The sequence below is a fragment of the Medicago truncatula genome, chromosome 5, assembly GCF_003473485.1.
Source record: "Medicago truncatula cultivar Jemalong A17 chromosome 5, MtrunA17r5.0-ANR, whole genome shotgun sequence".
Lineage (NCBI taxonomy): Eukaryota > Viridiplantae > Streptophyta > Magnoliopsida > Fabales > Fabaceae > Medicago > Medicago truncatula.
Window position 1 is genome coordinate 1,226,816 of NC_053046.1, and position 25,959 is coordinate 1,252,774.

Sequence of the window (25,959 nt, forward strand, 5' to 3'; positions counted from 1 at the left end):
TCACTCAGCTCTCACTGAACGATCCCTAATCTTCATTTTCTGCTTCATCGCTAAAGGTAATGCCATCGTGATTATTTCCGTGTGATATAGAGTTGTCAATGCTTTCAAGTTAGAGTGTTTTATTTCGTTAATCCATTTTTGGTATATTTTTATGTTGAACAGGTTTGTTCCTTTTTGTTTAATTGAACCTGTTTTTATTGAGGAGCATTCTTTGTGATTGATTTTTATCCTTGTTTAAGATGAAATTGTTAATTCAATCAAAAGCTATACTTGTTTCTTTATTGTTTCATTTTTTACTATGTACAAATATTGTTTCTTTATTCTTCAGAGTCATGGATTTATTTGGTCTAACATATTTATTTGATGATCAGATTAATCTCTCCGAAGTTGACCGCAATCGATTCAAGGTAAAAACAAACCTGCATCGCTTCTCGGGAAGAAACGCAATCAATCATGGGGTCATGTTTATCTACCAACAAAACTGTTAAAGAAGACATTTTCGACATTAAGTTACCCAAATCGATAATAACTCACATTCTCTCTTTTCTCCCAACCAAAGACGCTGTTCGCACTTCTATCTTATCTAAGAGTTGGGAACACCGCTGGACTTCACTCACCAAACTCTCTTTACACGATCATTATGATTCTTCTTCAACTCCCAAGTGTACTTCATTTCGAAGAACATGCAACTCCGATAAACAATTTCAAAGAATACAAAACTTTGTTAGGTTTGTTACCAAAGCACTTGTTGTTACTGATGGTTTAAGCATGCAAACCTTTTCTCTTTTCCTATATAGTGAGTACGAAGCATCCATTTTAGATACATTGTTCGCTAACATTTTCAATCGGAACAATAAAAAATCTTCAAATCCATTCCAAATTTAAACTCTCATTCTCTGTCTTTGCTTCTGATTCTCTTTTCAAAAACTTTTTGCTATTAGAAGAATTGGAATTGCTTGTTAGTTCAATTTCCATGTGTTTTCATGTCAATTGAAGAATCAGAATTGCTCACTCATTCGAATTCCCTTGATAATGTTTTAGGTTTCCGCGTTGATAATGTTCCAGCCAAAGTTATTTGTTTTGAAAACCTAAAACATCTCAAGTTGTGTGGAATCCACTTTAAAGCTACTTCACCGGAATCCTCGCGTTATATTAATCTTAGATTCCCACTCCTAACCAAACTTGAGGCCAAAAATTGCGGTTGGTTTGTTGATGCATATCGTGTCTTTGTAATTGCGCCTCAAGTTCAAAGCATTTCCATTGAGAATTACGTTGATTTGCCTTTTAGACATAGCAGATCTTATGTCTATTTCACCAGTTCTTCTGATCTAAAAGAATTCAACTATTATGGTTATGGTATACCACAACACATTTTAATGACGTCCCCATGCCATGCTTCTACTAAAATCATTTTACATGAGAGGGCAAGCTATGCAACTCATCTGTTAGATTCCCATGTTTCTTTACTTCTCGGACAATTCAGTCACGCGAAGTCTATCAAATTCGAGGTAAGTATATTATTTAGCCTTTTTAACAATGAATATCTTGAGTAATTTATTTTTATAACATCTTGTTATCAATTAGACGATTGCTCAATTAATATTGTACCACATATAAGATAAATATATTTTCTCCAAAATACTTTGTTCCTAAATTTGTGGCATGTATATTCATAAGTTTGTTCTTAACGCATATTTAAGTATAATCCTTTGCAATATAAATCAGTTCCGCTGTGCCATTGATTCCAGGTTCTGAAACTTTTTAATATGCGACTAGAAAGTGTATGTGTATTTCCAATGTTGGCCCATTTGGATGTTGGCTTACTTAGTGTTGATATTCTGTTAGCCTTGCTTGAAAAGACACCGGTTCTCAAGACACTAGTATTTGATAAATACATTACTATGGCTGCATTATATTCATGATACAAGCTTCATATCATATAAAAGTCTTCGTAAGGTCATGTTTCTGACTTATTGTAACTTTATGCTGTTTTTTTTAATCTAATTTCTTTACTTTTTTAGAGTCTTATTTGGACTTTTTTTGATGATTAATTGTCAGGGAATACCTAAATTTGAGGAAGAACTTTTGAGTTCTGCCGTGGTGCCCGGTAGTTTGGCTTCTCTCCATGTTGTGAAATTTGAAGAAGTTAATGGAGACAATCATGAGATATTTTTAGCTAAATTCTTTGTGAAAAATGTTATGATCTTGGAGAAGATGTGTTTCTCTCTTGCTAGTCAAATCCCGGACAAAGATGAGGTTATGGAAGAATTTAAGGAGAAGTTGTCCTCATTTCATAATTTCAATCCTCATGTTGTTGAATTTTCATATGCTTAGTTTACAGAAGTAAGTAGTATCATAGTATGCAAAAATTTGTAGGATGGTAAGCGCATGATGAAGACATTGAAAGACCTTGATTTTTTTTCAAAAATTAAAGCCTTGAAATGATTCTTTATTTCCCCACGCGAACACTTGTCTTAGGTTTATATTTTTTGTAACCATATATGTGTTTAATTTTATAGATGTTTGTTTGGCTATTTATATCTGTTAATGTATGCGCATATATGTGTATGCATGTATGATCGGTATATGTAGGTGCACCTTTGATAGTATACGAGTACAAATATGCAAGTGTGTGTGTGTACCTTTGATTGCTATAACTGCATATTGAAAAGAAATTTACAGAACAAATGACAGGAAGAAATTTCACACCTTTGAAATGAAAGAGATGAAACATTAAAATAATGTAAGCGAAGAACTGGGAGCTCCATTCAGTCCAAAACAGAACTTGACAGTAGTTCTCTCGCTTTGGTGCTTTGGGCTGCAAGGAACTCCTATTTTTGCTACTTCCATAAATCACAAATCTCAAATAGCTTTGATGAATTGAACTAGAGTGCATGCAGGTTAATAATACAATGGACTCGTTTATACAAACATCATCTCTTTATCGTTCCAATTTTATCGGATGTCTCTAAATGGACTCGTTTCCTTATTGTTGATTTTCAACCATATACCATAAAAAACAATAAAAAAAATTAATTATCAAATGAAAATGAACTGTAATCATTTATAACTAGAGACGAGTTACCGTTACAACTTAGAAAACCACTAAATAAGAGTGCTACCTTTTTGACAATCTTGAAATTGGTTCATGACTCAGTTGCTTAGAGGTTGTATTTTCATATTTTGTTTTGTTGTCCACTATGACAAGGGTGCTATAATCAGGTGGCTTGTCAAACAACAGTCCAAAAAGGGGTCTATTTTGCAATATAGGTAACGGTGTTCTGTTTATAGGAAAAGTGGCAGTTAAGGCCGATTCACCCCAATATCACGGTGGCAGTTAATGCTTCCTTTCACCAACAGAGTTTTGCTCATGTCGATGTGGACATGTGAACTGGTGAATTGTTCCTGCAGCTTGAAGTGTTTTGCATTTTGCAGGGGACACTACTGCGGTGTCAGAATGGAGCTTCTATTTTTGACGCAGTAGCAGAAGAGAATAATGTGCAATGAATAACATGCTCAATCCAGATCTGATGGGGGACCTGTCTGAGAAATTTGTTGTGCAGGTTCAAAAAATTTCAAGTAGCCTTTTTTGTGAGGATTGTAATTCGTAGCAATTTGCATTTAATTCTTTACTCAAGTGATTGTGAGCAGGGAGAAGGTTCCAAATGAAGGGTTATTCAACGGATATAATGGTGGCAAGGAGATTTGTGGAGTCTCTTTCTTGTGCCAATTCTCGGTATTAAGCTAGTTTAGCATAGTTGGAACACAAGCATGAAGCATGTAGATGTGTGTAATATCAATATCAAATTTTCAACCTTTAAATTGGTCTTTTTGCTATCTATTATGGCTTGCTGTTTATGATAAGGCAATTGGGCCCTAATGTCATCTTAGCAGTTAGCATGCTTTGTATTTGGTAGAAATAAAATATGGGAGGTTAGGTTAGTAATATGCTTATCAGAATTGGTGCTGCATGGGACCTTAATTTGCAACAATGAGACTTTTTATTGAGGCGTGGAAGATTTGGTTTGGAACTGTATTGATTTATGAACTATTTTCTTATTTTTGCTTAATTGGCGGTCTTCTTCTTAGATATATATGTACTCTTCCCTTTTGTTACCAAAAAAAAGATATATATGTACTGACTCCTTGTATGTGTATACTTTGATATATCTACTCCTTGCGCTTGGTTTAGTGTTTATTTAATGTATTTTGCTAAGAACATGAGATGTGTGCTTGAATTTTATTATGCTATGCTTTAATTGATTCTATGCTTCAATCTACAAATGTGTGTGTACTTCCCCTTGTATGTGTTTTTTATGTTTCTACAAATGAATATCACGAAGAATGCGAGGAGTCGTCTCTTAAAAATTCACAAAGCTAGGGGACATTGGTTAAATGGATTAATGTATGACATTGGTAACTTTGACATGAAAGTATATTTTTATTTGGATTAAAGATTGATTTTGTTGTTCCTCAAAAATCTATTTCACGCATTATTTTTCTTTGAGTGATGCTAAATACAACGACAGATTCCACCACGAAAGCATATCACGATTTTGATGTTGGCCAATTAAATCACGTATTTGCCGGAAAACACGGGTGGGAAGATGTATTGCTACATGTGCTAGCCTGCTAATTTTTAATTCGCGATGCATTCGGGACCAGATTTTTCGGGAGAAATATCATTTTCCCATTTTCTTTAATCACTAAAAAAAAATCTTATTTTTCGTTAAAAAAAAAATCTTATTTGGTCAAGTTTTTTGATAGGGTACAAAGAGTGGACTACTAGAGTGAATGAAATATACAATTGTGTTGGATGCAGATAGCTGATACGACATGGAGTTGGGACAGTTTTGAGAGTCTATCTTTGCTCCATTTACCATCATAGATGTGTGACATTTGGCAAATGTGAAATCAAGGGTTTGGATTAAAAGGTTTAACATAAGCACTTTTCTGATGAAAAATAAGACAGACGCTTTTTCTTTCTCTGAAACAGAACGATCGCTCCTTCCTCCTCCTCTCAGCACTATCGCTGCACACTCTAGTCGACGTCGCCAGTCAGTTACGCCGTTGCAAACAGAATCTCAGTGAATCAATATAACCACATAAAATCAAAGCTCAAAACATCTTTGAATTAAATCACACATATTTGTAAATCAATTAAATCATTCAGTTTTTTATATCTCTGAATTAAAGTTTGCTAAATCAATACAAATTTCTCCAAACTTGATTCAGATCAGTAATGAATAGGCGATTTGAAGGACAAAGCGGCGACGACGAAATTCGCAACGGCAAGATTGACGGTGAGTTGTTTGAGGCGGTGTGTGGAGCAGAAGGGGGGTGGGGGCTCGCGGCGTGGAGGGCGAGGTACGACTGTGAGAAGGAGAGACAACCATGGTAGTAAGAGGAAGAGGAGTGTGGGTACCGTTTTTGAGAAAGAAGAAGAATAAGCATGGCAATGGAGCGGGGTGGGGACGGGTTTTACCTTCCCCGTCCCCATACCCGATTCTCATATACTTACCCGTTACCTTACTCATACCCAACGGGGATGAGAAATTGAATCTCATCTCCGTCCCCATCCCCGTATCGAATAATTTTTTTTAATAAAAAATAGAAGTTTTTTGCATCCCCAAGAGCAACGTTGTAATATATTATTCAACAATATGCTCACTTTAACATTTGTTAGACGGAATGATTTAGTTGATCCTTTAAATATCAATGGTAGTTTTTTTAACATGACAATTATCAAACAAAATAACATACAAATCAACATAAAGTAATTTTTTACATTTGGGACGGGTATGGGTATGGGTTCGGAGTGGGTACCTATATACCCGTTACCTGTCCCATACCCATACCCAAACCCAGTCAAAATGGAAAAAACTCGTCAAATTGGATTTGGTTCGAGCGGGTAACCGCGGGTATGGGTTTTGTTGCCATGTGTAACAGCCCGATTTTTAGCTAGGTTTATTTTAATTACTTTTATTATGTGTTTGTGTGTGATTATTTGTGCTTGTGTGTATTTAATTGTCGTCGGGTGCATTTACGTGGATTACCGTATTAGAAGGGTATTTTAGTCATTTGACGGGTAAGGGTAAAATGGTAATTTTGGTGAGAATTATTTTAATAATTAGTGAGAACCCTTATTTTACTAAGTTACTAGGGTAGTGATTAGATTTTACCGTTAGTGACATTTTACCGTTATTAATTAAAATATCGTTTGGAGTGTAGTAATATTTTTGGTTTGAACAGAAATGGGTTAAGCCCACTAGAAACTAAGTTAAGCCCATTAGTGGAGATAACACTAGGGTTGTGTTAGAAGAACCAATTCATTCATTTCACAAACATTTCTAGAGAGAGGTAGAGAGAGAAAGAGGTGAAGAGAAGAGCAAAAGGGTTTTGGAGAGAAGAACTTGAAGAATCCAATTGGGTAAGCTTAGGAGCTAAATTGAAGCAAGAGTTTGGGTTAATCTTCTTCTAAGGTAAGGGGGTTAGTGATTATCATAATCATGTACAATTTTTGCATTTTCTCATGTTGTATGAAAATGGGTTGATGAACAATTGTTGCTAAATTCGTGCTCTTGCTGTGATGCTATTTTCTTGTGCATTAATTGATGATTATGGTATGTTTGTGGGTGAAATTACATGTTTCAAAGTATGTATAAATGTTAAGTTATGAAATTATGCTTAATTGATGAAATTTGATATGTTTTGATTGAAATGAGATGTGATTCATATTTCATTGATGTGGTTATTGTTAACTGATGCTATTGTGAGTGAATCATGATTTGGGTATACTTAATTGTGGATTGATGATGAGAAATAAATTGTTGTTGGTGGTTTTGTGAAATTGGTGAAGTTGAGTTAAGTGTTCATGTGAAGGACCAAAGTGAACTTTGATATATATATGTTTGTTGACTGAAATTTTGTTATTGTTGGATGAATTGAACCTATGAGAATTTCTGTTTTCATGTTGTGGTTATGTTAGTTGAGTCGTTTGGGAGAAAACGGGTTTTTCGTGTGAAATGTCGATGTTTAAGCGTTTTCTCCAATAAGTGATTATGTGAGGTTTTGGAAAATGACTTTTGGGATGGTTAAAACATGAAATTTTTGTAGATTATGTTAGAGTCAAGTGTCAAGAGCGTGTAGGCGAAAACGGCATCAAAATCCGATTAACGGTTTGAATTTTACGCGCGAAATGGTGAAAAACGCACTTTTTGAAGAACTGATTTCTGGACCTGATGCTGGCAAAACGTGTCACGATTTGGTAAGCGTGTCACGATTTTGTTGGCCGAAAATTCAGTGTTTCTGGACGTAAAATCGTGACACGATTTCTGCGAACCAGATCCTGCATATTTCGCTATTTTTCACCCATTTCCGCTTTGAATTGGATTTTGATGTAAACATGAAAGTTTTAGATAATTTTGTTAGCTTTCTAATGGCGTTGGTTTGAGGTCCAAATGATTTTTAGAACTTGAGTTATGATCAAATTACTACACATGGGTCATGTGGATTTTTGTGAAAACTTATCGTAACTTTTTCTTTAAGCCGTGAAACTTTTCCAAACTTGATATTGGGTTTAATGAAGTACTCAGAGTGAATAATTGAGTATGCATTTATGTATTTGGGAATGTGAATGTGTTGATGGTTTAAGAAAATATTTTGAGTGGAGTATAATCGGTAAAACGAGTTTTGAGCTAAATGTCGTTTTGTCTTGGTTTTTCTCATACGAACTTGAGCTATCCTTTGAAATAATTTCTAATAGTTTGTAAGTGGCTTAAGTCCTTGGCTACATGATTGATTAAGATTGAATTGTAGGATTTCAAACTTAAATAAGTTGCCTAGATTTAAAAATTATCAATGTTGGCCGTTTGCCACATGATTTGGATTTTTGTCGGAAATGTTTCTTTAGCAAATTTTCTTGTGAGTTATTGTGATTATTCTTGTATGACTAAGTGAAGTTGTATGAATGAGTGATTATATTTTGGATATGATGTTTATCATGAGATATGTATGCTATCTTACTTAGAATGTAAGGAATGCTTAGATGGTGAAACTATATGTGATAGTTGATGTTGAATGGTTATATGTTGGATATGATATTTGTCATGAGATGTTATATGTTCTCTTACTTGGAATATGAGAATTGTTTGGAATGGTGAAACTATATGATATAGTTGATGTTGAATGACATTGTTGATTATTGATAATCATGTTGATGTGTGATGGTGAATACTATGATTTATTTGTGTGGGCATGTTTTCTTGATAATGCAATGTTGTGGAGATAATCAATATAATTGGGTGTTGTCCTATATATTGAGGTTGAAGTTGTGAATTGTTGTCGCATTATCGAGTCCTTATACATGTCCATGCATCATAGTCGTTGTTGCTGTAAAAGGGTTGAACTCTTTTACTTCGAGATTATTGTAAGGCAGGTGTGAGCCCTTACATTCGATGTGCAAGTGGCATCGAAAGGTGACGAACTTGTTGAGATTTGGTACCACATGCATTTATGTGTCAATAAGTGCATATCATGACATGAGTCATATTTGGAAATGTGATTGGTGATTGTGAATGAATATTTGTGAATTGATATTTGTTCCTGATACATGTGATTGGTGATTGTTCATGAAATATGATTAATGATTGTTCATGGCTTATGATTGGTGATTGTTCATGATGTATATGATTGGTGATTGTGTATGAATAACTGTGAATTGATATTTGTTCATGACACATGTGATTGGTGATTATTGATGTGAGCTATTGGGGTTTGATGTAAGTATTGATGTGAGTATTTTATTGATCAAATGCATGATGTTAATTGAAATGTTCATGATAACTGTTATTTGGATTATGATAATGTAATACTTACCCCCAGTGGATCTGTTATGGACCGCCTGCCTATCTGTATGGATGGGTAGACGTTGTGCAGGATTAGATGCTTGGTGAGTTTTTGTGCTTGGTGGATATTGGGAGCTTTCTCCGATATCGGTGTTTAGATGTTTAGTCGGCTCTGATCTAGGCTTAGTTGTGTCGGTCTAGATTATCTTTTACTTTGGTTTATGTTTTGTTGGAGATTACCCGTTTGTTGGGATTTTTGATATGCATCTATGTTGATGTAATTTATTTATTCATAACATGTATATTTGAATTTACTCTGGTTTATATTCCGCTGCGACTGTTGAGGTTTATATACATGTTTATTGGTTTTTGAATTTTGAATGTGGCGTAGCCTCTATTTCTTGAATAAATGTATTATTCGCATGTTTAATTGCTTTAATAGAAATAGGAGCGTTACACCATGCCTAAAGAAGAAAGGGGCATGTTGTTTTATTTTTCCATCAGAAAAGTGCTTATGTTAAAGCTTTTAATCCCAACCTTTGATTTTACATTTGCCAAGTGTCACACATCAATGATGTAGATCAACCTCGGTCCAGTGCTTATTTGTGAAACATTTTTTTGATATAGATCATTTTTTTTTATGAAGATATATATCATTTTTTTTTTGGGTTACACCTCAAATAATACTGCAATAAAATTAGATGTAGAATTAAAATCAATTTAACAATGTCGTACACCTCAAATAATAAAAAGTTTGAAAAAAAATTATTTGATATGTTGAGATGGGATTTCAAAGCCGCAATCTACCACTTCTTTGTACCATGTGTGTGAGTGTTTCACCACCATACTTTTTGAAATAAAAAAAAATAATCAATTTAACAATGTAATGTTTTTAAACATAAAAATATTATTAACTTGTCAAAAATATCAATTGGTCAATTAAGTTGTTGAACTCAAGTGGATAGTGAATTTTAATTAAGCTCGAATCAAAAAGAAACATTGAATTTGATCATTGGTTGAAACAAGCCTCTAGACCTTACTTACCTATCACTCAAATTAGATTATTAGGAGTTTGAGACTCTTTCCTATAGAATCAAGGTAAAAAGAAAAATTAACTTGATGTTTGGAAAATATTTTAGACTTGGTACATGAAAAAGTTTGTATCTGCAGATAAAATGTGTTATAAGCATGGGCAAATAATTTAACAAATACCTAAGTAAACACATCTTTTGCTAGCCACTACTAGATGGAGATTGATGTTGTCCGGAGATTAATGTTGTCCTTTGTTGGCGGTGTTGGTTCTTTGAGGAGCTATTGTTAGATTGTTAATTTTGAAAACCATTGTTTGCTAGATTGTTTTAATCCATAAAAGATTTGGTCAACTTGCAAAACTTGCTTTGATTTGGAAGTAGAAAGTCCAAGAGGTAAATTCATGTAGACCTCTTCTTCCAAATCTCCATGTAAAAAAAGCATTGTGAACATCTAATTGGTGTAAGTGTCAATTATTGGAGGAAGAAATAGCAAGGAGCAATCTAATAGTTGTTAATTTTGCAACATGAGAGTAAGTATCAAAAAAATGTATGCCTTCAATTTGAGTACATCCTTTAGCGACTAATCGAGCCTTATACCTTTCTACGGTGCCATTAGCATGATATTTAATTTTATAGACCCATTTTCAACCAATAGGTTTCTTACCTGGTGGAAAATCAGTGATAATCCAAGTGTTATTGTGGTGAAGAGCTTGGAGTTCATCATCTATGGCATTTTGCCAGTGAGGATGTTGAACTGCTTGTTCATAAGTATTAGGTTCTTGATTAACAGTGATAGAAGAAATATAAGCATAATGAAATGCAGAAATGTTGTCATATGATAACGACTCAGATATGGGATACAAAGCATCAACATTAGCAATATTATAACAATGAAAATCTTTTAAGTAAGATGGGAGTTGAGAAACTCTTTTCGATTTTCTCAAACAACTTCCATTAATGTGATTAGAATGCAAATCAGATGAGGTATATCATTTGTAAGATCAGAAATAGAATTTGAAACAGGTTCATTTTGAGGGGAAGGGATGTGATCAAATAAAAAAAGAGTCATCAAAACACAAAGGATCAGGGATGTCATCATTATGAGTGGTCGGTTGATCATTAATTGAAGATGGATTATGAGAATATGGAAAAATGTGTCCGTGAAAGATAACATTTCTAGAAATGAAAATATTACGAGTATGTAAGTCAAATACAACATAGCCTTTAGTTCCGAATTTATATAAAAAAAAAAAAACACTTTCTTGCTCGCGGATCTAGTTTGTCTCTTTTTCGTAGTAAAGTGGAAGCAAAGGATAGACAACCAAATACTTTAAGATCAAGAAAAGTGGGTGATTTTTGAAAGAAAATTTCATAAGGGGTTTTGTTTTTAAGAACAGGGGTAAGAAGACGGTATATTAGAAAAACGGCATGAGTGAATGCATATGAGTGACATTTAGCAAGTGTCGATGTTTTCTTTCAACAACAGAGTTTAGTTGAGGTGTCTCTACACATGAAGTTTGATGTAAAATGTCTAAGGAAGAATAAAGAGAAGACATGGCAAATTCAAGACCATTATCACTCCTCATAACTTTGACTTTAGCAGAATATTGTGTAGGGATGAATTTTAAACAATTTTGAATGCAAGTTCTAGTTTCTAATTTTGATTTCATTAAATGAATCCAAGTAAAACGAAAAAAATCATCACTGTGGTTAGAAAATATTGGTGACTATGGCTGAAAATGAGTCGAATCGAATCGAACCTGTCTAAGCTCGGCTCGACTCAATAAGATTTTGCTCGACTCGAAACTCGACTCGAGTTCGACACGAACTCTTTATTCCGCTCGAGTTCGACTCGTTTAAGGTTCACGAACAGTTCGGTTCGGCTCGTTAGGTTCAGTTTGTTTGCTCAAATCACATAACTAGAGTTGAAAATGAATCGATCTAAGTCGATTCAACTCGATAAAAATTAACTAGACTCGAATTAAATGAACCAAGGGACAAAAACAACTATGGTTTTTATGAGGGCACAAAAAACAGCTCACAAACCTTGTAATTGGTCTAAAAACCACTTACGTAAAATGGTAAATACTACTATTAATTAAATTAATTAATTAATATTATTGTAATTCCATTCCCATTGTAGGTGAATGTACAGTACACGCCTCTTTTTATAGACAAGTTGCTTTCCGTTCTTCACGAAATTTTCGATGTGGGACATAAAATTGCAAGCTTAATATTTTTTTTTTGAACAAGCAAGCTTAAAACTTTCAAGTATATGGATTATGTTATATACTCCACTTGCTATATCGATATATAAAAAACTTTAGGTGAGGATTACCATTATTTTTATTCAGTTGGACATTTTTATTTTATATTGTTAATAAAGTGGTAATAAAAACTTTGAAAAAGAAAAATGTTAAAAATAATATTTCATTTAAAAATTAGGGTAATTGATTTAGGATATATATATATATCGAGTTGGCTCATGAACCAAACGAGTCGAATTATACGTAGTTCAAGTTCGGTTCATTTATTTGACGAGCTTAATTTTCAACTCAAGTTCGACTCATTTGGTTCATAAACTAAGTTCAACGAAACAATTATCGAATCGAATTAGATCGGTTCGTTGCCAGCCCTATTGGTGACCTCGTAAAAACATAGTAGCAATTGGTCCCCATATATCTATATGTAATGGTTCAAAACAATGTGAAAATGTATGCTCACTTGAGGGAAAATGAATTCTTGTTTGTTTAACGAAAGGACAAAAACCACAATGTTTTTATTTATTGAAATGTAAGGAAAAGTAGTACAAAGATGTTGCGAAACAGAAGTAGAAGGATGGCCTAATCTATGGTGTCATACATAAAAATAATATAAATTGCTAGATCTTATAGAACTAGAAAGAGATAAATTTGCCACAATTTTATTAGAATCTAAAATGTGTAAAGAAGTGTCAGCATGACATGCAGGGCCCTGAGAGTGTAGACCGAGAGTGTAAAGGTTGTTGATCAACTCAACATTCCCAATCGTCCTCTGGGTATGCAAATTCTGAAGAACACAAGAATTACGGGAAAATATAAGTTTGCAGTCCACAGTTTTAGTTAATTGACAAATAGAGATGAGACTAATACGTAATTGAGGCGAAAAAAGAACATTATTAATATCTCAAATTGTTCTGAAAATTTAATTTAACCACAATAATGAGCAACCAAGGTGGTTCCATTGGGAAAAGAGACAAATATTGGTTGAATTTTGTAGAGACTAGTAAAGCAATAAAAATGAGGGAAGGCATGATCACTAGCACCATAATCTAAAATCCAAGTAGAAGGGGAGGATAACGTATTACCAGATTTGTTGATGTTGGAAACGATGTGAGTCTGGAGGTCTTATGTGGATTGCTTTTTTGAAGAAGACTCATAATGGGATGACTTGAGGAGATTAATCAAATATTTGTATTCTTCTTTGGACAAGGAAAGATTGTTATCATGATTTTGTTGCTTAACACTGTGGGTTCTTGATTGTTGGGAGTTACCTCTGTGATGGGAAGCAAGACTGTTGGAATCATTTTTTGAGGCTTCAATATGAGTTTTGGATTGATAACCTGGAGAAAATCCATGTTTCAAGTAGCAGTTATCAATGGTATGATTGGTTTTGTTGCAATTGGTGCAAATAATTGGGTTCTTGGACCTTTGCCACGACCTTTAGACTGATTTGAAAGATTTTTAGGGTTTGTGTAATTGATGGAGACAGCGGTGGAATCATCGGAATGGTTAAAGCCTTGTTGAGACACTGATGAATACACTTTTGAAATTGAAGGTAAAGGATCCATTAAGAGAATTTGTGTGCGAACATTGCTGTAATTTGCATTAAGACCTTTCAAAAAACAGATGATATATTCCATATTCTTGTAATTGTGAACATAATTTGAAAGAGAGCAAGTACAAGGGTTTACACAGGAGCAAGAAGGGGTAGGTCGAAGGTCTTCCAATTCATACCAAAGGATTTTCATATCAGTAAAATATTTTGGGAGGGATCAATCTCCTTGTTGAGTGGAATGAGGATCACGAAGGAGATCAAAAACCCTAAAAAAAATTCCTTTTGTGAATCAGGGCTTAAGATCTTTCCAAAGTTCAGATGCAGACTCAATACAAATTGTACTTTAAAAAATATGGGGAGATAAGGTTTCGGTGATCCAAGAAAGCACCATGTTGTTGCATCTATCCCAAAGATCATATGTGGAATCAAGATAAGAAGGTTTAGGGAGACTACCGTTGATGAACCTGATTTTGTTCTTGGAAGATAAAACACATTTCATTGATCGACTCCAGTTGTGATAGTTGTGATCGGTGAGAGGAGTAGATACCAACACCACATCAAGATTTTCGCTAGGATGAAGGAAGAATGGACTTAGTGGATCCTGCGATGGATCTTTGATCGTTTTGGATCCAGTCGAATTAACGTCGAGATCGAAATTTGATCCGCTCATCGTGTTTGATGATCAGAGAAAGGTCGAAGAAGAAATGTGGTGGCGGAAGGGATAGCCGAAACCCTAGGTTTCATCTGATACCAAATTACAAAACTTGTTATGATGAAGGAAAAAATCTTATATTGATGAAATTAAGATTGTAATTGATACACAGAGGGAGCGTGACCTGAGATTATATATATATATGGTTAACAACAACAACAATAAACGAGCTAAATACTTAGAATGGAAACAAATAATTATAATGACTAACCATATTCATTCACCTTGGTTCTTCTCACTCTTTCTTCTTCACTAAATTGCGTCTATCTCTTTCTTGATCTTTATTTTTTTCTCTTTCTTGATTTTCTCTCTAACATTAGAGAGATAGATACGACTTGGTGAAGAACGGAGAATGAGATGACGAGGAGAAAAAGGAGAGAAGGGAGAAAGGATAGATACAACTTAGAGTAAGACAGTAAAATTACTCAAATAAAAGTTTGTTATATTAATATTTTGTTATTAGAGTGACAGTGTGACATATTAATATTATGAGAAATGCTTCTTAGTACGGAACGAAAAATTAACGGAAGAAAATGCATTACGTGGCAGCCAATTTTTTACCACCATACTGCCTTTATTCCATCCAATCCGGAATTATAATTCTCCCAGCGTAAAACACGTATGAATTTCGTTCTTTTCCGTACGCAAAGCTCCGTACTATATAGCATAGCTGTAATATTATTTTGTGTTATTAAAAGAGGAGAAATTGTTTCCTAAATGTAGTTCGATTGATAGCTACAACGAACAATATGTGTATGAGCCGAGGTTGAAACTCCGAATTTTTCATTTTTATTCACACATGTTGTGTGTGAATCTTGCCATCAGGTTACTTAAAAAAAATATACACATTATTATTATTATTTTTAAATGCAAAAACTATTTTTATCATTTCAAAAGGGCGCTTGTGGACATAAATACACGCTCACGAACATCACAAAATCGTTTAAATATTCGAGTTACAGACACATGTACCAATATACTTCAAAAACGGTAGAAAATGATTAGTATACGTGTCCATCGATTCCTATTCATGAGAAATATTTATTTGGACACAAGTCAAATAAAAAAATATTTGGACATAGTAAAAAAAATCCCAATCCCATCATATCATTTTATATTATTATTTAATCATTTTCTTTTTTAACTTTTTTATGTGTTCAAACATTTTCAACTTTAAGGTTGTGCAAAGTTATTATTTCTCCTAAATGATATCATTATTTAGATATTTTTTTTGACTAATCATTATTTTAGACTATTTATACAAGAAATCAAGATAAAGAGTAGTTGGACAATTTTGGCAAAAATTAAAGATATAGGAAAAACGTGAGGCAGGGAGGGACGCCTTCTACCATTGAGACGTTACCGATTTCCCACGCCATCCTCACGCGCATCTTCCCCACGCGTTCGTCTCACTTCATTTTACACGTGCGGGTTTATTTTCGTACCACAACGTTTGTCTAAATAATACAACTAATTAAAAAATAATCTAAAACAATTAAAAAACAACGATTATGAATATTTTAAGGTCTTGGTCTTAAAATAATTAATTAAATTTCATTTTAAGGGACATAAAGAAATTTCAGAGAGATGAACGAGAGAGAGAAAAAAAGGTATAGCAGTTTAAAAGCCAGCTGGGTTAGATAGATTTTGATTCTCATCAAATTTTCTTTTTAATTAAAAAAAAACACTTTCTCAGGATTTTATTTTTATGTTCAGATCACACACAGAGAAAGCTAGCTGAAGAAAGAAAAGAAAATTGTAAAATTGTTACAGTAATTTAATTTAATTTTATTATTATTGTGTAATAATAATAATTAATTGTTGAATTAGATCGTGTTAAATGTTAATGTTAATTCGCGGATATATATATATATATATAAGAAGTGCACGCTCTTATTTTCTTCTCATTTCGTTTCTGAACCCTTTCGATTTTGAATCTTCAATTTCTATTCATCGCAGATTAACGAAATTCAACGACACAGATTTTTCTGACTTCATCTGCTAAAGGTAATGCCATCGTGATTGTTTCCGTGTTAGATACTTTTGTTAATTTTTCACAGTTAGGGTTTTTGATTTCGTTAATTTCAATTTTCATTTATTTTTTTTGAATCGATTTGTTTGGTTTTTGTTTAATTGAAACTGTTTTTGTTGTGTAATTGTGATGAATACATTGGAAAAATCGTTTTCATGTTCGTTTTGATAGAGCTAGGGTTTTGAATTTGATTCACTTCAATTACCATTTCTGTTTAATTGCTATTGTTGTTAGATTCTGATTCGAGAAGTATTTTGTTGATTAGTTATTGCCTATGAAGCAAAAACACCAGATACCTCACTGACACGTCCACATTCGTAGTAATTAAAAGACTCTGACACGTCGACACTCGTAGTAATTAAAAGACTCTGACACGTCGACATTGGTAGTAATTAAAAGACACTGACACATCGACACCGGTAGTAATTAAAAAAATGATGTAATTGAATTTAATCACGTGGCTTGGAAAGTGTCGGATACCTGGCACACCTTCAATCAGTAGTGTCGGTCGTAGATAGGTTAATTGCATAGTTCTTTTGATGGAAATGTCGGAGTGATATTTGTCAATATGGTTTAATTGTGTTGTTCTACATGATATCAGGATCAAGAAGGAGTTTTTCCAGATGCTAGGACGCTGAGCTAGAGTCATCGATTATTTATGGTGTTTGGAGTAACAATCTGAGATAACAGGGTAATTCGCTATTAGCTCGAAGTCCACTTTTTTTACTTTGTTGTTGTTATGAGGCTGTGAAATAATGGCCGCATTTGATTCATGTTATTGTCCAACGAGCTGGAAGGATGGGTTGGGAAAGTTAATTATGATGAAAAAAAAATCACGAGAAGTTACAATATTTCTTTATTTTTTTTAGCATTGATAGTGCGAGGATCGTAGGAATGGAAGTTGGAGGCACTATTAGTGTCTTCTTTAAGCAAAGTTATAAGTACTCTTGACTGGGTGTATTACGTATATATATTGGTTTTGGTAAATATTTTGTTACTTTGTGTTGTCCTAATCGAGAAGTGATCGATCAACGCAAAATTCTGCAGTGCTAAAATTATATTTTTGCCTATGGTTATAGACTTCATACTTCTTCTGTTGAAGTAGTTCATTAGTAGAAAAGTATAGGCGTATGGCTGTTGAGAATTAGGATCCCCCCTTAAAGGAAGGCATTTCAAGAAAAAATGCAAGTCATTAGCTCAAGAGAGCGGTCTTTTCTCTGCAGGTACAAATAATAAGCCTCTTAACGTAACTGGTTGGATAAAACCTACTAGCCTAAACAATAACCTAATTTTATAAAGCAATAGTTGTAAGCCACTCTCGCTTTATATATTATTGCTTCGCAGTATGTTCTAATGCACTCATATTTTTGGGCCAAACCTTCAAATGTTCTCGGAGAAAGTGTTACAACATATCCAAGTTAGCCCATGGTTTGCACGGTTTCCACACTTTATTGGATAAATATGAATACCAGTCACTGAACTTCAACATATGTTTACTAAAAATAATAAGATAAATCTAGATGCCGCTTTTGTGGTTGTGATAAATGATCATTATTTTGTAGATGCCGCTTTTGTGCTTGTGATAAATTATTGTTATTATTTGTATTAATCGTATGTGATGGCATGGTGAAACTTTGACACTGATGGGATTCTAAAGAATTACTGAAAGGATGAGTCCGATGTTTAATCTTTTTTTCCAACTCGTGCTTTTTTTTATTAGGTGTAACTATAACCTGAATCTGGGAAGAAGTTTTCAGACATTGCGCAATTCAGAACAGTGGTATGAGGCTTGAATCAGGGACTTGTAATGTGTGCTCAGCTCCTTGTTCATCTTGCATGCATGTTAACCATGCCCCTGAAGAGTTTTCTGATGATAACTGTCGCTCAGGGGAGGCTAATGTTCAGAATTCTATGAATGAGGGTAATGTACATTCTCTTAGTAGCCGAGCTTGTGAAAACTTGCAGCACGGTGTCAGTGAAACAAGTAATATGCTCAGTGTTAGTTCAAGTCACGATTCTCTATCTGAAAACGCGGAGAGTAGACAGATCTTGTTGAATAAGTATCAGGATCCCAACCATTTAGAAGGTCATGATGACAACACATCTTGTATTAGTAGAGCATCTGATGCTAATTCTCGTATACCAGAAAAAAATTCAAAATGCTCTATTGAGAATTGCAGTTCATCATTAACCAAAGAGAGTGCACCTGTTGCTACTTCTGGCGAGAAATGCACTGCAAATAAGGATAAACTTATTGAAGGAACTTCCAATGATTCGCTAAAAGTATGTCCAAAGTCACAAGCAGATCCTGATAATGATAAAGTATGTGATGCTAAAGTTGAAGACTGTAAATGTTCGGCCCATGATGGACATCATGAGAAAGCTGAAGAGCTGGTTAAATCACCTAGAAAGCAGGAATCTCAATCTGAAAATGAGAGTGATGAATCAGATGTTGTGGAACATGATGTGAGTATCTTTCCTTTCCTTTCATTTATGTTGATCTTCTTCGGCTGAAATTAAACTTGATTGAGATGAAAATGGAAGGAGTGTAATGTAACGGCATATGTGGAGATGCTTAACCTCAATTCATATTTCTAACTGTGGTGATTGAAAAATAGGTGAAGGTATGCGACATCTGTGGAGATGCTGGTCGTGAGGATCTACTTGCCATATGCTGCAGGTGCACTGATGGTGCAGAGCACACGTATGCATACAAAACTTCCACTGTTTTTCTTATATCTATCATATTGCAAATTCCTTTCCGTAAAACAAGTCTTACCATTATTGTTTCTTTGAATCAGCTACTGCATGCGAGAAATGCTTGAGAAACTCCCTGAAGGGGATTGGTTGTGTGAAGAATGCCAAGATGCAGTGGAAGCTGAAAACAAGAGGCTGGGTAAGAGTGAAGTTGTATATGTTGCTTTGACATAAAAATGTGTTCTGGGGTCGGACATTTTAAATCATTTGTTTCATGCATATGATTCTTTCTGAATTGAATACTGAATTTGCATGTTATGATGTATATGCTGACATATTTTTAGTACTGAATATTTGTTGTTCAGACATTGAAGGGAAAAAAAACATTAAAACTACTTCCACGTCACAAGTTTCTGGCAAAAGACGTCCTGACAACATTGAAGTGGCTCCTCCAGCAGCAAAAAGGCAAGCTCTTGAATTAAGCAAAGGATCACCAAAGGTGTCAAGCCCTAAGAAATTGGTTCCACTATCACGAGAATCTTCATTTAAGAGCTCAGATAAATTAAAAGGGAAGTCTGGTCTTCTGATGCCTCCTCGTAACCACTCTGGTGGTGATGACGCACAGACTGCTCGATCTCCTTCCGTTGGCCTCCGGGGTCAAATTTCAAAAAGTAAGTGTTCTTTCATCTGTTGTGCTTCACTGGAATTTTCCATAATTGTCTTTGAATTTTGAGATTTTTCAAGTAGCTGGGTGAATGGGTTCCATGACGATATTGTATCATGTCTCCTTGGCTTTCATATTATGAAGCACAATTTTTTGTTCTCATGAATAGGTACGTTTTTTGTTCTTATGAATAGGTATGTTGTTGAAGTCTAATTCATCCAACAACTTAAATTCCAAGCCGAAAGTCAAAATTGGTGATGAAGTTTTTCCACCAAGACCAAAAGGGGGTCATGAACAAACTTCTAAGAATATGGAGACAACTGCTCGTATGACAAGCAGGTCAACATTATTCAAATCCTCTAGTTTGGGCCGATCAAGTGCAATTGAATCAAAAGTTAAAATGCTACCTAAGCCTGCAACTATTCAGGACTTGAAAGGGTCCAGACATTCTAAAGAATCAGGTTCGTTGGACCGAAAGTATCTGTCTAGGAATGACAGGCCTGTGGCTAGTTCTGTTGTTTCCACACCTAAGGGCGATCAGAAGCTTACACCTCGGGGAGAAACCGTTATTAAGCCTTCAGCAGTTAATAATCGAGAGTCGAAGATAAACCAGGATGGAAAGTTAAGTGCGTCATCAAAATCAACGAACAATATAAGCCGTAAAAGTGTGGAGCCTCAGGGTAGTTCAGGTGTGATCTCAAATAGAAGTATATTATTCCTGCAATAGTATTTTCCTTTTTAACTTCTTTTCGGTATCTTATTTCCAGCATAATAAAGCCATATTCTATGTATTTCTCCCTTGTATTAGTTTCAGCTAGGGCATTTTTCAGTAGAGGATGTTATGCTTAGAACTATCTTTTCTGCATATAATATTGTTTATTGTTCTGTTTGTCTTTTGAATTTACAGAGAGAACAATAGCCAGTAATGATGAAGCTCTACAGGATGTGCTGCCTCGATCACGAGAGACAGCAAATCAGGTTGAGAAATCCAGAGAGAGTCTTAGTGATCGTTTAAGGCCAGTTGTTCCCACTGCATCAAAAAGTTCATACTGTCAAAAATGTGAGGAATTTGGCCATTCACTAGAAGGTTGCACAGCTGGTAATCTGCAAGAATCTGGTGCTGAAATATCTGTTACTGCCTCAAGTATCTCAAAAGAGGAGATGCATAAAGGCAATAAATTGAAAGCTGCAATACAGGCTGCTTTACTTAAAAGGCCTGAAATTTACAGGAAGAAAGAAGTATCTAGTCAAACCGATGAAATTCCTACATCAGGCACGGAGTTGAATTGTGAAGCAACTTCACGAGACCAAGTTTTGGTTTCTAACACACTTAAGAATAGTATATCTACTGAAGAAACTCGTGAACAACAGGAAGTCCTTGAGAATTCTACATCTGAATCTTCTAAATGTTCATCTGCCAGCGATTTGAAGCAACTTAACTCTTGTCCAACTGATCTTTGTTCACAACTAGGAAAGTCGGATTTAGTTGGTCTTAATGCACAAAAGCCTTTAGTGAGAGACTTGTCTAGAAAAGCCGTGGCGATCTCAAGTGTTGTTTCGAAGATGCTGGCCTTTCCTGAATATGAATACATCTGGCAGTATGTAACATGATTAACTAGTTGTCTTTAGTTCTGGATTTCCCGTTTATTACTTTTCATGTTTTGCAAAGAAGTGTGTTCAACATGAGCTTTTTTGTTTGCATGCAGGGGTGTCTTTGAAGTGCATAGAAATGGAAAGCCTCCAGAATTATGTACTGGAGTTCAGGCACATTTATCCTCTTCTGCATCTCCTAAGGTTCTTGAGGTAGTGACCAAGTTTAGTCCCGAAGTTTCCCTCAACGAAGTTTCACGCTTGAGTACATGGCCATCACAGTTTCATCATGGTGGTGCTAGAGAAGATAATATTGCTCTTTACTTCTTTGCCAGAGATGTTGAAAGGCAAGTATATGAATACCATTCTTATATTGGCAGTTGGCCATTAGATGCAAACATTTCTTTCTTTTCTTGTAATAATTGACTTTTTTGTGATATTCTGATACAGCTATGAGAGACACTACAAAGGTCTACTGGATCACATGATTAGAAATGATTTAGCACTTAAAGGAATTTTCGATGGCGTTGAACTTCTCATATTCCCATCCAATCAGCTTCCAGAAAATTCACAGCGTAAGGAATTATTCTATGATTTTGCCAACCAAACCAACATTTTGAGCAACTTCTGAATGGATGCTTTTGGGTTTGGGGATTGCGTTTAAGTTTATGCTTTGATTAGTGTTCATGGATTTGTCAAAATTTAGTTCATTTACAATTTTGATCAGGATATGGTTTGAGATTTACTCTTACAAAGGGTGGCCTGCTTCTGTGTTAGTAAATTTCTTGGGGAAGGGAAGTTTGAGATTCGACTCTTACTAAGAGTGGCATGCTTCTATCTAAGTTCACCTGACGGTCTACTTTTTTTTAGTAGCAGGCCATATGCCTATGTGGTAATCCCTGATGATCTTGATTCAGGATTATAGTTTATTCATTGCTTCAAGAGATGTTATACTTTTGAGTAAGACTGATGTTGATGAAATGCATTAGGGTTGCAAAGAATGATAATGTTCTGTGTTGAATTTGGACTTCATAAAAATAACCCAATAATTTGACGGTGGTTCTCCTTTTAATACCAGTGGGTTTTAGATCGTCTATTATTTGTTTTTTTTTTTTTGTTTGCGGTGGGTAGCGTGGTGGTTGACAGTTTAGTATGCTTAGATTGCAGTTTGCGTGACTGGAATTTTAAAGGCATGTCTACCGAACCACTTTTTCAACAAGAAAATAATTTTCTTAATTCTTTTACTTCTACATGTGTTGTGACTCTTGACTATCCTATTTTTTGGCAGGCTGGAATATGTTGCTTTTCTTATGGGGTGTATTTAGGGGGCGGAGGGTCGATCATTCTGGTTCTGCAAAAAGCATCTGTATTCCAAGTTTGAATGCAATGCCAGTTGAGGAGAATTCTTCAACTGCTGTTGTGACTTTGTCTGAGCGTTGTTTGTCGAAGGGCATTGATGAAAAACCAATTAATTCTGACAAAGCAGGCAATACACTTCCCTTTTCAACTTCCCAAGATCAATCTCCAACTATAGCGAGTAACAATACTGATATCAATCACCAGACACAATTGTGTTCGCAACAAGTACCCTTAGAAATGTCAGATGGTACAATCGACAGCAAAACTGCATCCAGGGTTTCAAAAAGCTGTCAACAAACGAAATTTACTGGTTCATCCCTGGTATGATTTTATCCTTAAATGCATGCAAAATCTAATATACTATTTTTTTTTTACTTGATAATCTGCTTAGATGTACTTGTGGTGTCCACGTTATCTGATCATTCCCCCTTCCTCAACTACAGTTAAAAATGATATTCTGATTCCCTAGATAGATTGTTGATATTGATTTGTACATATTTTGTTCGACTTTGATGATCCAGAAATAAAACTTTTACTGCTTAGTTTTATGGTCTGAAATGAATGTAGCTTTGGCATTATTACACGCCAATACTTCCATGTTAGCAATTATTAGTCTCTAAATTATGGGGAAAATAAACAGGGTTGTTGGGTACATATGTAGCAATTAATGGCCAGCCAAGACCAATTTGACCATTTCTATGTGGGGGGAATCAATTGGTTGAAAGCCTGTGTCAGGATGAAATGTTGTAGGTGAATTCCCTTGTATTGTGTCCAACTTATTATTTCTTATTAGCTATGCTGCATAATGCAAACTGTACCTGTCTTGTGATCACTATTTATAAACCAGTTTTATAAAGAGTAGGGGTTATCTCTGCTGCCAATTATCTCTTGGTTTCTTGAAATATGTTCTGGCTTTATGCAGAAAGCTAGTGTAGTAGAGGATGAACGGTGCACAGAGTCTAAACCTTCTGAAGAAATGGGAACAGGTGTGAGTTACAAGATGGTGGAAGCTAGTACTGATTCTGCTTCTTCTGACAAGCAAGAGAATACCCTCTGCCAGGCGATTCCTTCTGTTAGCAATCAAGATAGAGATGCTGCCTGCAATATTAGTAAGAATGAAATTTTGGAGAGAATGAACTGTGATGAAGATCAGCAAAGGACCAAAAGGAAACAGAAAGAAGATTGTCACTATATTGATTTGGAGGAAACAATTGACAATCACGAAACACATGCTGCAAGCAATATTGGTAAGGATAAAATTTCTGAAAGAATGAAAATTGATGAAGATCAGCAAAGGCCTAAGAGGAAACATAGAAATGGTCACTATATCGACTTGGAGGCAACTGTTGAAAATCAAGAAACAGATGCTGGAATCAATATAACTAAAGATAACATTTCAGATAAAATAGGTGATGAAGATCAGCAACGGCTTAAGAGGAAAGCAAAAGAAGATTGTCACTATATTGACTTGGAGGCACCTCTTCAGGAAGACCTGTCTACTGAAGGGGCTGATTACCAGCTACCCAATGATAAAGAAGTTCATCATGTTGATCCATCAGTGGCTGGTTTACAGAAAATGCCTTGGAATGAGGTAAATGGAAAATTAGAAGATGCAGAAAGTTCCAGAAAGAAGCTGAGGACAAGCGAGATTTATGATCGTCACAGTTCTGGAGGTAGGCTCTCCTTTAATGACAGTTTGACATCTCTTGGAAATGATATTGGTTCCCGTTCTTCAGTTGGAGACAAAGGATGTGAAGAAGCTTCCGTTGAAAAAATCATCCGTGAGGACTTGGGAACGATGGAAAGAACCTTCTTTCCTGTTGATACTCAGAATATCAATGGCTTGCAATCGGTGCTGAATACTATGGCAATGAAAGGGATTCATGAGCGCGAGAATGTGATTCCAAATCTAAATCTTGCTTTAGGGGATGAAACAGAAATGCCTCCTTCTCCTCCTCCTGCCGGCCCTAAGGGTATGCTGCCTTTCCTAGTTGGGCCAGCAGAAAAGAAAAATAACCATGCAGATAGGCCAGAAGATGACGTTGCTGCTGCATCTCTGTCCCTTTCTCTATCGTTTCCATCTTCAAACATGGAACAAACAAAAGCTTCTTCGAAGGCAGAGCTTTTGCCTGATGGGCACCGTCCGAGTCCTTCATTTCTCCTTTTTGGGAGGAGATACACAGACAAATAAATCTGCTGCTATTTATTTCCTGTCTGTCGTGTAAATTATATTGTTCGACAAAGCCGGTCGTGTATGATAGATAATCTTCCAGCGGTCCATGCAAAGGAACCATCGTCCAAACAACAAAGAGTCAATAAGTTTTTTTTTTTTTTTTTTTTTAAACTATGTCAAATACATGTTTTTATATTAGCTTTTTGTTGTCATAATATAGTTACGGCTGTTTGTAAATAGAGAGAATTCAAGCCGTCATAATTTCTGAATGTTACTAGGAACTTGCGGATGACTTTTTTTATGGCAGGGTTTCCTCTGTTCCTGGCTCCATTTTTGTGGTACACCTAGTTAAGAACTTAATTAAACAAGTTTGCTATCTAGAATTGTATAACTAAGTTAAATTCTTGTTAGAATAGCTTAGTGAAAATGAGGTCCATGATTTTGGAGCTTGACTGCACCTTTCGATGCGCATGATTGTGATGGACAAATTGGGATGGATGCAGCTGCTGCCTTTTCATGCAACGTCTTTGTTGTGATGTAACGGAAAAAATTCTCTTTTTTTATCCTAAATTATAAGTAAAAAAGACAAATTTTTATCCTCCTTGTTTTTTAAAAAACCATCTTTTCTAAGAAAAACTTTTACTTATTCTTATAAAATTAAAAACAAATTACATTCAATTTTCTTTCTCCCCCATTTTCTCTATAACCAATAGGCAATAGCTAATGTAACCAAAAAAGCCAATGAAAATTATGTTTATATCTTATGTAAATTATTTCAAATAAAAAAAAAATTATGTATTTAATGAATTATAAATTGAAGTATTTGATTTTTTAAATATTGATTTTTTAATTTTAAATGTTTAAAGAGTGTTTCCAGAACATCCATTAGCGAAATTTATTTATTTAATGGTTTACATTAAACTGATTTTTGAGGTGAAACCGTAGGCCAATTCTAGAGCCCTTTCCCTCTTGATGATCATAAATATGTTGCAATATTATGGATTTTTTGTGATAATAATCAGGGACAAGTTTGGTTGCT

The 25,959-nt window shown here is 34.9% G+C and overlaps 2 protein-coding genes across 4 annotated transcripts; both read left to right on the forward strand.

The window, feature by feature from the left end:
• The first annotated feature begins 453 nt into the window (after positions 1 to 453).
• LOC11426854 (F-box/FBD/LRR-repeat protein At3g14710) lies at positions 454 to 2,334 on the forward strand. Its single transcript, XM_024784104.1, has 4 exons — positions 454 to 796; positions 1,042 to 1,508; positions 1,749 to 1,880; positions 2,059 to 2,334. Exons 1-4 carry the CDS (start codon positions 454 to 456, stop codon positions 2,332 to 2,334), a joined length of 1,218 nt encoding a protein of 405 aa, XP_024639872.1.
• A 13,570-nt stretch (positions 2,335 to 15,904) lies between these two features.
• On the forward strand, positions 15,905 to 25,315 carry LOC11423541 (uncharacterized). Of its 3 annotated transcripts, none has more exons than XM_024784449.2 (13): positions 15,905 to 16,015; positions 16,365 to 16,412; positions 17,039 to 17,128; positions 18,158 to 18,903; positions 19,056 to 19,141; positions 19,239 to 19,333; positions 19,479 to 19,805; positions 19,993 to 20,487; positions 20,706 to 21,396; positions 21,505 to 21,735; positions 21,839 to 21,963; positions 22,677 to 23,068; positions 23,670 to 25,315. In XM_024784449.2, exons 4-13 carry the CDS (start codon positions 18,220 to 18,222, stop codon positions 24,936 to 24,938), a joined length of 4,395 nt encoding a protein of 1,464 aa, XP_024640217.1. In that variant the 5' UTR covers positions 15,905 to 16,015; positions 16,365 to 16,412; positions 17,039 to 17,128; positions 18,158 to 18,219; the 3' UTR covers positions 24,939 to 25,315. The 3 variants fall into 3 exon arrangements, with proteins under 3 accessions (XP_024640217.1, XP_013453339.1, XP_003610802.1); XM_013597885.3 differs by lacking the exon at positions 15,905 to 16,015 and adding an exon at positions 16,046 to 16,163; XM_003610754.3 differs by lacking the exon at positions 15,905 to 16,015 and having other exon boundaries at positions 16,261 to 16,412; positions 19,500 to 19,805.
• The last annotated feature ends 644 nt before the right edge of the window (positions 25,316 to 25,959 follow it).